The sequence below is a fragment of the Ascaphus truei genome, chromosome 5 (genome assembly GCF_040206685.1).
Source record: "Ascaphus truei isolate aAscTru1 chromosome 5, aAscTru1.hap1, whole genome shotgun sequence".
Taxonomy (NCBI): Eukaryota; Metazoa; Chordata; class Amphibia; order Anura; family Ascaphidae; genus Ascaphus; species Ascaphus truei.
Window position 1 is genome coordinate 1533631 of NC_134487.1, and position 13802 is coordinate 1547432.

A 13802-nucleotide genomic window follows, 5' to 3' on the forward strand; every position below is an offset into this window, starting at 1 on the left:
ATAATATCCCACTCCCCTCGCAGTATGAGTAATAATATCCCTCTGCCCTCGCACAGTATGAGTAATAATATCCCACTCCCCTCGCACAGTATGAGTAATAATATCTGGCTCGTTGGTGTAGGTGTATGATCCCTTGAATACGGAGTACAATTTTGGGCACCACTCCTAAGAAAAGACATTATGGAACTAGAGAGAGTGCAGAGAAGAGCCACCAAATTAATAAAGGGGATGGACAATCTAACTTATGAGGAGAGGCTAGCTAAATTAGATTTATTTACATTAGAAAAGAGGCGTCTAAGAGGGGATATGATAACTATATACAAATATATTCAGGGACAATACAAGGAGCTTTCCAAAGAACTATTCATCCCATGGGCAATACAAAGGACTCGGGGCCATCCCTTAAGGTTGGAGGAAAGGAAATTTCACCAGCAACAAAGGAAAGGGTTCTTTACAGTAAGGGCAGTTAAAATGTGGGATTCATTACCCATGGAGACTGTGATGGCAGATACAATAGATTTGTTCAAAAAAAGGTTGGACATCTTTTTAGATGGGAAAGGTATACAGGGATAGACCAAATAAGTATACATGGGAAGGATGTTGATCCAGGGATTAATCCGATTGCCAATTCTTGGAGTCAGGAAGGAATTCATTTTTCCCCTTATTGGGTTTTTTTGTTTGCCTTCCTCTGGATCAATAAGTAAGTATAGATATAGAATAAAGTATCTGTTGTCTAAATTTAGCATAGGTTGGTCTTGATGGACGTACGTCTTTTTTTAACCTCATCTACTATGTAACTATGTATCCCACTCCCCTCTCACAGTATGAGTACTAATATCCAATTCTCTTCACACAGTATGAGTGTAGCAGTTATGGACACGGCGCACATTTGGCCTCCATCTTGGATGACGCAGAAGCCGCTATCATTGCAAGTCATGTATCAGCCAATCAGGATTCAAACAAGGTGTGGGTGGGGCTTCACGACCCTGAGAAGGTGAGTGAAGGGGAAGTGACCTTCCATGTGATCGAACACCACATGCATTTAAAAGGGACGCTGTGGGAGACCTAACATAAGACACTCAGGACCTATCTCATGATATCATAGATCCATCAATCACACACGTTAACCCTCTCACAGACAGGGCCCTGCCCTGAACGCTAAATACTGTCAAACAATACACATGTTTACATTTACATTATTAATGAGTGAGCAGTATTTTATTCCACAAATACTGACTTCATGAGTGACCTACACGGCAGAGCGGCTAATATGCAGTGTGAGAGGGGCTAATATGCAGTGTGAGAGTGTCTAATATGCAGTGTGAGTGTCTAATATGCAGTGTGAGAGTGTCTAATATGCAGTGTGAGAGCGTCTAATATGCAGTGTGAGAGTGTCTAATATGCAGTGTGAGAGCGTCTAATATGCAGTGTGAGAGTGTCTAATATGCAGTGTGAGAGCGTCTAATATGCAGTGTGAGAGTGTCTAATATGCAGTGTGAGAGCGTCTAATATGCAGTGTGAGAGTGTCTAATATGAAGGCTTTTAATATTGGAATTTAATCTATACCAATCGTTTTCTGTTAATGGTGTCAGAAACCATTGCATAGACTGAACATATACAAATATGAAAGATACGTCTCAGAAAAAAAGGGAGAGACAGAACCCACAGGGCATACATATAGGTCCCCACTATGCTGGGAGGGACACATCCCACACCCTATAGGTCCCCTCTATGATGGGAGAGACACCCCACGCCTTATAGGTCCCCTATTTCCTGGGACGGACACACCCCACGCCTTATAGGTCCCCTATTTCCTGGGACGGACACACCCCACACCTTATAGGTCCCATCTATGCTGGGAGGGACACCCCCCAAGCCCTATAGGTCCCCTCTGTGCTGGGAGGGATACTCCCCACGCAGGGGATAGGTTTTGAGTGTGTAGGTGTGTGAGGTGGGGGGATAGACAGAGGGTGTTTAAGTCGGGGGGATAGGCAGTGGGTGTATGAGTCGGGGGATAGGCAGTGGGTGTATAAGTCGGGGGGATAGGCAGAGGGTGTGTGAGTCGGGGGGATAGGCAGAGGGTGTATGAGTCGGGGGATAGGCAGTGGGTGTATGAGTCGGGGGGATAGGCAGAGGGTGTGTAAATCAGGGGGATAGGCAGTGGGTGTGTGAGGCGGGAGGATAGGCAGAGGGTGTGTGAGGCGGGGGGATAGCCAGTGGGTGTGTGAGGCGGGGGGATAGGCAGTGGGTGTGTGTCACGGAAGACCAAGTCTTATTAACACATTAATACCGGGATTCTGGATTGAGCACAACAAGGAGGGTAAAATAAATTGTAATTTATTTCCTTTTAAGACAAACACAATTCTTCACAATTACACTTAATAAAACACTTACTGGGATGGGGAAACTAAATTAAATGTCCACAGAACGAATGACTTGGCAACAAAGTCTCTGGGCACCCCTGCACGCATGCAAGTGGGTGCACGAATTGAGCCGTGCGACAATCCTGGGCTAGGGGCGCAACTTGCCACTCCTATATCTCCGCCGGTAGGAATAATTTCGTAAAGTCCTTACAGGATTCGTTCGTGAATCCCCAGCTCAAACGAATTCTGGAAGAGGGGTGCAAATCTTCGTTACGATGTAGTTAACCCCTCACACTCCAGAACCACTGACACTGGAACTTGGACGTTTCTAGGTTGAATCAGGTGAATCTCACTGGGACTGGGCCGCAGGCATTTTTATAGGGTTAAGGGTCCTATCTCTAACATACCCAGCCAATCCTCCCGTGGGACCAACTTTTCCCACCTATCCCAGACTTGCCAGTAGCTCACAAAAAGGGCAGAAGTTGCTTCTCGGTTTGCTCAGAGCATGCACTAACTTGATACCTAAGCTGCTTAGCATACCGGGCCCAAACCCTTACCTGGCGGCAGCAAGTCTGGGGTTTTGCTACCAAGTGTGAAGCGCCCATACTTTGCACCGGTATCTGATACTTGGCAATATCCCGGCCGCCCTAATACCTAGGGTCTCTGAGGCTTTTCAACTCCGGACTTCTCTAGACACCGAGGCACCAATTTAGCAGGGTGCCCTTTGAAGTACGGAGATGAAAAATCCCTCAGCTCATTCATCCATAACATATGGGCATGTTAATGGATTAACTGCCGGGCTGACAGGACAGGGTTCCTGTCTTTACATTTAAAACACCATTGGAATACAGTTTATTTTTATATGTAGGTTCTGTATGTTCAACAAATATAGAACTAATATGTATGTTCATGGTACATTTGTAACAAGCTGCACTCCAAAAATTAAAGTGCTAGCTCTTTCCTAGCGCAAGTTATCCACTTAATTGAATGGGCTCTGTGATGTGGGTTGCGGCTTTACCTATAATCGTTCTGGGTTACAAGCCGGCAAACAATGTATCCGTGCTGGCTTTGATCTGTAACCGCAGCAGCACTTCACCAATTCACATTAAGTGGATAACAAGACGGTTGGATACATTGTATCACTCAGTTTCTTCAGCTAGACTGCAGACCCCTTATTCAATTGCCTTTTCGGTTTCAACGTCTGTGGTCTAGGAAGTGATACCCATCTTCAATGCAGCCACTTACTCGCGGGCACACATGCCATTACCTCTTGGCACAGCGCTAGAAGCTCCCCCTTGTGTTGTTTGCACATCTCCCATTCATTCTTAACACTGCAGCTAGCTTCTAGGCTGCAAAACAGGGACAATAAAGATAGTGTAGGGAAAAAAATGGCATTATGGTGACCATAACATTTAACCCCTTCAGTCCCAACAAGGCTTAGGGTTAACCAGCCGGGTACAATACCTTGATTATTGGCCTGGTTAACCCCTACACACCCACTGCTGTGGCGGTGAAAGTCGGGGGGTAGGCAGAGAGTGTGTGAGTCGGGGGGTAGGCAGAGGGTGTGTGAGTCGGGGGGATAGGCAGAGGGTGTGTGAGTCGGGGGGATAGGCAGAGGGTGTGTGAGTCGGGTGGATAGGCAGAGGGTGTGTAAGTCGGGGGGTAGGCAGAGGGTGTGTGAGTCGGGGGGATAGGCAGAGGGTGTGTGAGTCGGGGGGATAGGCAGAGGGTGTGTGAGTCGGGGGGATAGGCAGAGGGTGTGTGAGTCGGGTGGATAGGCAGAGGGTGTGTGAGTCGGGTGGATAGGCAGTGGGTGTGTAAGTCGGGGGATAGGCAGTGGGTTCGTAAGTCGAGGGATAGGCAGAGGGTGTGTGAGTCGGGTGGATAGGCAGAGGGTGTGTGAGTCGGGGGATAGACAGTGGGTGTGTAAGTCGGGGGATAGGCAGTGGGTGTGTGAGTCGGGGGGATAGGCAGAGGGTGTGTGAGTCGGGGGGATATGCAGTGGGTGTGTGAGTCGGGGGGATAGGCAGTGGGTGTGTGAGTCGGGGGGATATGCAGTGGGTGTGTGAGTCGGGGGGATATGCAGTGGGTGTGTGAGTCGGGGGGATAGGTAGTGGGTGTGTAAGTCGGGGGATAGGCAGTGGGTTCGTAAGTCGAGGGATAGGCAGTGGGTGTGTGAGTCGGGGGGATAGGCAGTGGGTGTGTGAGTCGGGGGGATAGGCAGTGGGTGTGAGAGTCGGGGGATAGACAGTGGGTGTGTAAGTCGGGGGATAGGCAGTGGGTGTGTGAGTCGGGGGGATAGGCAGTGGGTGTGTGAGTCGGGGGGATAGGCAGAGGGTGTGTGAGTCGGGGGGATATGCAGTGGGTGTGTGAGTCGGGGGGATAGGCAGTGGGTGTGTGAGTCGGGGGGATATGCAGTGGGTGTGTGAGTCGGGGGGATATGCAGTGGGTGTGTGAGTCGGGGGGATAGGTAGTGGGTGTGTAAGTCGGGGGATAGGCAGTGGGTTCGTAAGTCGAGGGATAGGCAGTGGGTGTGTGAGTCGGGGGGATAGGCAGTGGGTGTGTGAGTCGGGGGGATAGGCAGTGGGTGTGAGAGTCGGGGAGATAGGCAGTGGGTGTGTAAATCGGAGGATAGGCAGTGGGTGTGTAAGTCAGGGGATAGGCAGTGGGTGTGTAAGTCGGGGGATAGGCAGTGGGTGTATGAGTCGGGGGGATAGGCAGTGGGTGAGTGAGTCGGGGGGATAGGCAGTGGGTGTGAGAGTCGGGGGATAGACAGTGGGTGTGTAAGTCGGGGGATAGGCAGTGGGTGTGTGAGTCGGGGGGATAGGCAGAGGGTGTGTGAGTCGGGGGGATATGCAGTGGGTGTGTGAGTCGGGGGGATAGGCAGTGGGTGTGTGAGTCGGGGGGATATGCAGTGGGTGTGTGAGTCGGGGGGATATGCAGTGGGTGTGTGAGTCGGGGGGATAGGCAGAGGGTGTGTGAGTCGGGGGGATATGCAGTGGGTGTGTGAGTCGGGGGGATAGGCAGTGGGTGTGTGAGTCGGGGGGATATGCAGTGGGTGTGTGAGTCTGGGGGATATGCAGTGGGTGTGTGAGTCGGGGGGATAGGTAGTGGGTGTGTAAGTCGGGGGATAGGCAGTGGGTTCGTAAGTCGAGGGATAGGCAGTGGGTGTGTGAGTCGGGGGGATAGGCAGTGGGTGTGTGAGTCGGGGGGATAGGCAGTGGGTGTGAGAGTCGGGGAGATAGGCAGTGGGTGTGTAAATCAGAGGATAGGCAGTGGGTGTGTAAGTCAGGGGATAGGCAGTGGGTGTGTAAGTCGGGGGATAGGCAGTGGGTGTATGAGTCGGGGGGATAGGCAGTGGGTGAGTCGGGGGGATAGGCAGTGGGTGTGTTAGTTAGGGGGACAGGCAGTGGGTGTGTAAGTCGGGGGATAGAAAGTGGGTGTTTGAGTCGGGGGGGATAGGCAGTGGGTGTCTGAATCGGGGGGATAGGCAGTGGGTGTGTTAGTCGGGGGATAGGCAGTGGGTGTGTGAGTCGGGGGGATAGGCAGTGGGTGTGTGAGTCCGGGAGATATGCAGTGGGTGTGTAAGTCGGGGGATAGACAGTGGGTGTGTAAGTCGGGGGATAGAAAGTGGGTGTTTGAGTCGGGGGATAGGCAGTGGGTGTCTGAATCGGGGGGATAGGCAGTGGGTGTGTTAGTCGGGGGATAGGCAGTGGGAGTGTGAGTTGGGGGGATAGGCAGTGGGTGTCTGAATCGGGGGGATAGGCAGTGGGTGTCTTAGTCGGGGGATAGGCAGTGGGTGTGTTAGTTGGGGGGATAGGCAGTGGGTGTGTAAGTCGGGGGATAGGCAGTGGGTGTGTGAGTCCGGGAGATATGCAGTGGGTGTGTAAGTCGGGGGATAGACAGTGGGTGTGTTAGTTGGGGGGATAGGCAGTGGGTGTGTAAGTCGGGGGATAGGCAGTGGGTGTGTGAGTCGGGGGGATAGGCAGTGGGTGTGAGAGTCAGGGGATAGGCAGTGGGTGTGTGAGTCGGGGGGATATGCAGTGGGTGTGTGAGTCGGGGGGATATGCAGTGGGTGTGTGAGTCGGGGGGATAGGTAGTGGGTGTGTAAGTCGGGGGATAGGCAGTGGGTTCGTAAGTCGAGGGATAGGCAGTGGGTGTGTGAGTCGGGGGGATAGGCAGTGGGTGTGTGAGTCGGGGGGATAGGCAGTGGGTGTGAGAGTCGGGGAGATAGGCAGTGGGTGTGTAAATCGGAGGATAGGCAGTGGGTGTGTAAGTCAGGGGATAGGCAGTGGGTGTGTAAGTCGGGGGATAGGCAGTGGGTGTATGAGTCGGGGGGATAGGCAGTGGGTGAGTGAGTCGGGGGGATAGGCAGTGGGTGTGAGAGTCAGGGGATAGACAGTGGGTGTGTAAGTCGGGGGATAGGCAGTGGGTGTGTGAGTCGGGGGGATAGGCAGAGGGTGTGTGAGTCGGGGGGATATGCAGTGGGTGTGTGAGTCGGGGGGATAGGCAGTGGGTGTGTGAGTCGGGGGGATATGCAGTGGGTGTGTGAGTCGGGGGGATATGCAGTGGGTGTGTGAGTCGGGGGGATAGGCAGAGGGTGTGTGAGTCGGGGGGATATGCAGTGGGTGTGTGAGTCGGGGGGATAGGCAGTGGGTGTGTGAGTCGGGGGGATATGCAGTGGGTGTGTGAGTCTGGGGGATATGCAGTGGGTGTGTGAGTCGGGGGGATAGGTAGTGGGTGTGTAAGTCGGGGGATAGGCAGTGGGTTCGTAAGTCGAGGGATAGGCAGTGGGTGTGTGAGTCGGGGGGATAGGCAGTGGGTGTGTGAGTCGGGGGGATAGGCAGTGGGTGTGAGAGTCGGGGAGATAGGCAGTGGGTGTGTAAATCGGAGGATAGGCAGTGGGTGTGTAAGTCAGGGGATAGGCAGTGGGTGTGTAAGTCGGGGGATAGGCAGTGGGTGTATGAGTCGGGGGGATAGGCAGTGGGTGAGTCGGGGGGATAGGCAGTGGGTGTGTTAGTTAGGGGGACAGGCAGTGGGTGTGTAAGTCGGGGGATAGAAAGTGGGTGTTTGAGTCGGGGGGGATAGGCAGTGGGTGTCTGAATCGGGGGGATAGGCAGTGGGTGTGTTAGTCGGGGGATAGGCAGTGGGTGTGTGAGTCGGGGGGATAGGCAGTGGGTGTGTGAGTCCGGGAGATATGCAGTGGGTGTGTAAGTCGGGGGATAGACAGTGGGTGTGTAAGTCGGGGGATAGAAAGTGGGTGTTTGAGTCGGGGGATAGGCAGTGGGTGTCTGAATCGGGGGGATAGGCAGTGGGTGTGTTAGTCGGGGGATAGGCAGTGGGAGTGTGAGTTGGGGGGATAGGCAGTGGGTGTCTGAATCGGGGGGATAGGCAGTGGGTGTCTTAGTCGGGGGATAGGCAGTGGGTGTGTTAGTTGGGGGGATAGGCAGTGGGTGTGTAAGTCGGGGGATAGGCAGTGGGTGTGTGAGTCCGGGAGATATGCAGTGGGTGTGTAAGTCGGGGGATAGACAGTGGGTGTGTTAGTTGGGGGGATAGGCAGTGGGTGTGTAAGTCGGGGGATAGGCAGTGGGTGTGTGAGTCGGGGGGATAGGCAGTGGGTGTGAGAGTCAGGGGATAGGCAGTGGGTGTGTGAGTCGGGGGGATAGGCAGTGGGTGTGAGAGTCGGGGGGATAGGCAGTGGGTGTGTGAATCCGGGAGATATGCAGTGGGTGTGTAAATCGGAGGATAGGCAGTGGGTGTGTAAGTCAGGGGATAGGCAGTGTGTGTGTAAGTCGGGGGATAGGCAGTGGGTGTATGAGTCGGGGGGATAGGCAGTGGGTGAATCGGGGGGATAGGCAGTGGGTGTGTAAGTCGGGGGATAGGCAGTGGGTGTGTTAGTTAGGGGGACAGGCAGTGGGTGTGTAAGTCGGGGGATAGAAAGTGGGTGTATGAGTTGGGGGGATAGGCAGTGGGTGTGTTAGTTGGGGGGATAGGCAGTGGGTGTGAGAGTCGGGGGGCTAGGCAGTGGGTGTGTGAGTCGGGGGATAGGCAGTGGGTGTGTGAGTCGGGGGGATAGGCAGTGGGTGTGTGAGTTGGGGGGATAGGCAGTGGGTGTGTAAGTCGGGGATAGGCAGTGAGTTTATGAGTCGGGGGGATAGGCAATGGGTGTCTGAATCGGGGGGATAGGTAGTGGGTGTATGAGTCGGGGGGATAGGCAGTGGGTGTATGAGTCGGGGGATAGGCAGTGGGTGTGTAAGTCGGGGGATAGGCAGTGGGTGTATGAGTCGGGGGGATAGGCAGTGGGTGAATCGGGGGGATAGGCAGTGGGTGTGTAAGTCGGGGGATAGGCAGTGGGTGTGTTAGTTAGGGGGACAGGCAGTGGGTGTGTAAGTCGGGGGATAGAAAGTGGGTGTTTGAGTCGGGGGGGATAGGCAGTGGGTGTATGAGTCGGGGGGATAGGCAGTGGGTGAGTCGGGGGGATAGGCAGTGGGTGTGTAAGTCGGGGGATAGGCAGTGGGTGTGTTAGTTAGGGGGACAGGCAGTGGGTGTGTAAGTCGGGGGATAGAAAGTGGGTGTATGAGTTGGGGGGATAGGCAGTGGGTGTGTTAGTTGGGGGGATAGGCAGTGGGTGTGAGAGTCGGGGGGCTAGGCAGTGGGTGTGTGAGTCGGGGGATAGGCAGTGGGTGTGTGAGTCGGGGGGATAGGCAGTGGGTGTGTGAGTCGGGGGGATAGGCAGTGGGTGTGTAAGTTGGGGATAGGCAGTGAGTTTATGAGTCGGGGGGATAGGCAATGGGTGTCTGAATCGGGTGGATAGGTAGTGGGTGTATGAGTCGGGGGGATAGGCAGTGGGTGTATGAGTCGGGGGGATAGGCAGTGGGTGTGTAAGTCGAGGGATAGGCAGTGGGAGTGTGAGTCGGGGGGATAGGCAGTGGGTGTGTGAGTCAGGGGATAGGCAGTGGGTGTGTGAATCCGGGAGATTTGCAGTGGGTGTGTAAGTCAGGGGATAGGCAGAGGGTGGGTAAGTCGGGGGCATAGGCAGTGGGTGAGTCGGGGGGATAGGCAGTGGGTGTATGAGTCGTGGGGGACAGGCAGTGGGTGTGTTAGTTAGGGGGACAGGCAGTGGGTGTGTGAGTCGGGGGGATAGGCAGTGGGTGTGTAAGTCGGGGGATAGACAGTGGGTGTATGAGTCAGGGGGATAGGCAGTGGGTGTGTGAGTCGGGATAGGCAGTGGGTGTATGAGTCGGGGGTTAGGCAGTGGGTGTATGAGTCGGGGGGTTAGGCAGTGGGTGTATGAGTCGGGGGGATAGGCAGAGGGTGTGTGAGTCGGGGGGATAGGCAGTGGGTGTGTGAGTCGGGGGATAGGCAGTGGGTGAGTCGGGGGGATAGGCAGAGGGTGTATGAGTCGGGGGATAGGCAGTGGGTGTGTGAGTCGGGTGGATAGGCAGTGGGTGTATGAGTCGGGGGGATAGGCAGTGGGTGTGTGAGTCGGGGGGATAGGCAGTGGGTGTATGAGTCGGGGGGATAGGCAGTGGGTGTGTGAGGCGGGGGGATAGGCAGAGGGTGTATGAGTCGGGGGACAGGCAGTGGGTGTGTGAGTCGGGGGATAGGCAGTGGGTGTATGAGTCGGGGGGATAGGCAGAGGGTGTATGAGTCGGGGGATAGGCAGTGGGTGTGTGAGTCAGGGGGATAGGCAGTGGGTGTGTTAGTCGGGGGATAGGCAGTGGGAGTGTGAGTTGGGGGGATAGGCAGTGGGTGTCTGAATCGGGGGGATAGGCAGTGGGTGTCTTAGTCGGGGGATAGGCAGTGGGTGTGTTAGTTGGGGGGATAGGCAGTGGGTGTGTAAGTCGGGGGATAGGCAGTGGGTGTGTGAGTCCGGGAGATATGCAGTGGGTGTGTAAGTCGGGGGATAGACAGTGGGTGTGTTAGTTGGGGGGATAGGCAGTGGGTGTGTAAGTCGGGGGATAGGCAGTGGGTGTGTGAGTCGGGGGGATAGGCAGTGGGTGTGAGAGTCAGGGGATAGGCAGTGGGTGTGTGAGTCGGGGGGATAGGCAGTGGGTGTGAGAGTCGGGGGGATAGGCAGTGGGTGTGTGAATCCGGGAGATATGCAGTGGGTGTGTAAATCGGAGGATAGGCAGTGGGTGTATAAGTCAGGGGATAGGCAGTGGGTGTGTAAGTCGGGGGATAGGCAGTGGGTGTATGAGTCGGGGGGATAGGCAGTGGGTGAATCGGGGGGATAGGCAGTGGGTGTGTAAGTCGGGGGATAGGCAGTGGGTGTGTTAGTTAGGGGGACAGGCAGTGGGTGTGTAAGTCGGGGGATAGAAAGTGGGTGTATGAGTTGGGGGGATAGGCAGTGGGTGTGTTAGTTGGGGGGATAGGCAGTGGGTGTGAGAGTCGGGGGGCTAGGCAGTGGGTGTGTGAGTCGGGGGATAGGCAGTGGGTGTGTGAGTCGGGGGGATAGGCAGTGGGTGTGTGAGTTGGGGGGATAGGCAGTGGGTGTGTAAGTCGGGGATAGGCAGTGAGTTTATGAGTCGGGGGGATAGGCAATGGGTGTCTGAATCGGGTGGATAGGTAGTGGGTGTATGAGTCGGGGGGATAGGCAGTGGGTGTATGAGTCGGGGGATAGGCAGTGGGTGTGTAAGTCGGGGGATAGGCAGTGGGTGTATGAGTCGGGGGGATAGGCAGTGGGTGAATCGGGGGGATAGGCAGTGGGTGTGTAAGTCGGGGGATAGGCAGTGGGTGTGTTAGTTAGGGGGACAGGCAGTGGGTGTGTAAGTCGGGGGATAGAAAGTGGGTGTTTGAGTCGGGGGGGATAGGCAGTGGGTGTATGAGTCGGGGGGATAGGCAGTGGGTGAGTCGGGGGGATAGGCAGTGGGTGTGTAAGTCGGGGGATAGGCAGTGGGTGTGTTAGTTAGGGGGACAGGCAGTGGGTGTGTAAGTCGGGGGATAGAAAGTGGGTGTATGAGTTGGGGGGATAGGCAGTGGGTGTGTTAGTTGGGGGGATAGGCAGTGGGTGTGAGAGTCGGGGGGCTAGGCAGTGGGTGTGTGAGTCGGGGGATAGGCAGTGGGTGTGTGAGTCGGGGGGATAGGCAGTGGGTGTGTGAGTCGGGGGGATAGGCAGTGGGTGTGTAAGTTGGGGATAGGCAGTGAGTTTATGAGTCGGGGGGATAGGCAATGGGTGTCTGAATCGGGTGGATAGGTAGTGGGTGTATGAGTCGGGGGGATAGGCAGTGGGTGTATGAGTCGGGGGGATAGGCAGTGGGTGTGTAAGTCGAGGGATAGGCAGTGGGAGTGTGAGTCGGGGGGATAGGCAGTGGGTGTGTGAGTCAGGGGATAGGCAGTGGGTGTGTGAATCCGGGAGATTTGCAGTGGGTGTGTAAGTCAGGGGATAGGCAGAGGGTGGGTAAGTCGGGGGCATAGGCAGTGGGTGAGTCGGGGGGATAGGCAGTGGGTGTATGAGTCGTGGGGGACAGGCAGTGGGTGTGTTAGTTAGGGGGACAGGCAGTGGGTGTGTGAGTCGGGGGGATAGGCAGTGGGTGTGTAAGTCGGGGGATAGACAGTGGGTGTATGAGTCAGGGGGATAGGCAGTGGGTGTGTGAGTCGGGATAGGCAGTGGGTGTATGAGTCGGGGGTTAGGCAGTGGGTGTATGAGTCGGGGGGATAGGCAGAGGGTGTGTGAGTCGGGGGGATAGGCAGTGGGTGTGTGAGTCGGGGGATAGGCAGTGGGTGAGTCGGGGGGATAGGCAGAGGGTGTATGAGTCGGGGGATAGGCAGTGGGTGTGTGAGTCGGGTGGATAGGCAGTGGGTGTATGAGTCGGGGGGATAGGCAGTGGGTGTGTGAGTCGGGGGGATAGGCAGTGGGTGTATGAGTCGGGGGGATAGGCAGTGGGTGTGTGAGGCGGGGGGATAGGCAGAGGGTGTATGAGTCGGGGGATAGGCAGTGGGTGTGTGAGTCGGGGGGATAGGCAGAGGGTGTGTGAGTCGGGGGATAGGCAGTGGGTGTATGAGTCGGGGGGATAGGCAGAGGGTGTATGAGTCGGGGGATAGGCAGTGGGTGTGTGAGTCAGGGGATAGGCAGTGGGTGAGTCGGGGAAATAGGCAGTGGGTGTCTGAATCGGGGGATAGGCAGTGGGTGTGTGAGTCGGGGGATAGGCAGTGGGTGTGTGAGTCAGGGGATAGGCAGTAGGTGAGTCGGGGAAATAGGCAGTGGGTGTGTGAGTCGGGGGATAGGCAGTGGGTGTGTGAGTCGGGGGATAGGCAGTGGGTGTGTGAGTCGGGGAAATAGGCAGTGGGTGTGTGAGTCGGGGGATAGGCAGTGGGTGTGTGAGTCGGGGGATAGGCAGTGGGTGTGTGAGTCGGGGGGATAGGCAGTGGGTTTGTGAGTCGGGGGGATAGGCAGAGGGTGTCTGAATCGGGGGGATAGGCAGTGGGTGTATGAGTCGGGGGGATAGGCAGTGGGTGTGTGAGTCGGGGGATAGGCAGTGGGTGTGTTAGTCGAGGGATAGGCAGTGGGTGTCTGAATCGGGGGATAGGCAGTGGGTGTGTGAGTCTGGGGGATAGGCAGTGGGTGTGTGAGTCGGGGGATAGGCAGTGGGTGTATGAGTCGGGGGGATAGGCAGAGGGTGTGTTAGTCGAGGGATAGGCAGTGGGTGTCTGAATCGGGGGATAGGCAGTGGGTGTGTGAGTCGGGGGATAGGCAGTGGGTGTATGAGTCGGGGGGATAGGCAGTGGGTGTGTGAGTCGGGGGGATAGGCAGTGGGTGTGTGAGTCGGGGGGATAGGCAGTGGGTGTGTTAGTCGAGGGATAGGCAGTGGGTGTCTGAATCGGGGGATAGGCAGTGGGTGTGTGAGTCGGGGGGATAGGCAGTGGGTGTGTGAGTCGGGGGATAGGCAGTGGGTGTGTGAGTCGGGGGATAGGCAGTGGGTGTGTGAGTCGGGGGGATAGGCAGTGGGTGTGTGAGTCGGGGGGATAGGCAGAGGGTGTCTGAATCGGGGGGATAGGCAGTGGGTGTATGAGTCGGGGGGATAGGCAGTGGGTGTGTGAGTCGGGGGGATAGGCAGTGGGTGTGTGAGTCGGGGGATAGGCAGTGGGTGTATGAGTCGGGGGGATAGGCAGAGGGTGTGTTAGTCGAGGGATAGGCAGTGGGTGTCTGAATCGGGGGATAGGCAGTGGGTGTGTGAGTCAGGGGATAGGCAGTGGGTGTATGAGTCGGGGGGATAGGCAGTGGGTGTGTGAGTCGGGGGATAGGCAGTGGGTGTCTGAATCGGGGGATAGGCAGTGGGTGTGTGAGTCGGGGGATAGGCAGTGGGTGTGTGAGTCAGGGGATAGGCAGTGGGTGAGTCGGGGAAATAGGCAGTGGGTGTGTGAGTCGGGGGATAGGCAGTGGGTGTGTGAGTCGGGGGGATAGGCAGTGGGTGTGTGAGTCGGGGGATAGGCAGTGGG

At 56.0% G+C, this 13802-nt stretch overlaps 1 protein-coding gene across 1 annotated transcript in view; it reads left to right on the top strand.

Moving 5' to 3' along the window:
• Window positions 1–13802, top strand: part of LOC142494330 (regenerating islet-derived protein 4-like) — a 57730-nt gene that overhangs the window by 41585 nt on the left and 2343 nt on the right. The window contains exon 3 of the mRNA XM_075598889.1: window positions 857–994. Within this exon, the coding sequence (XP_075455004.1) occupies window positions 857–994 (138 nt within the window). The remainder of the gene's footprint in view (window positions 1–856; window positions 995–13802) is intronic.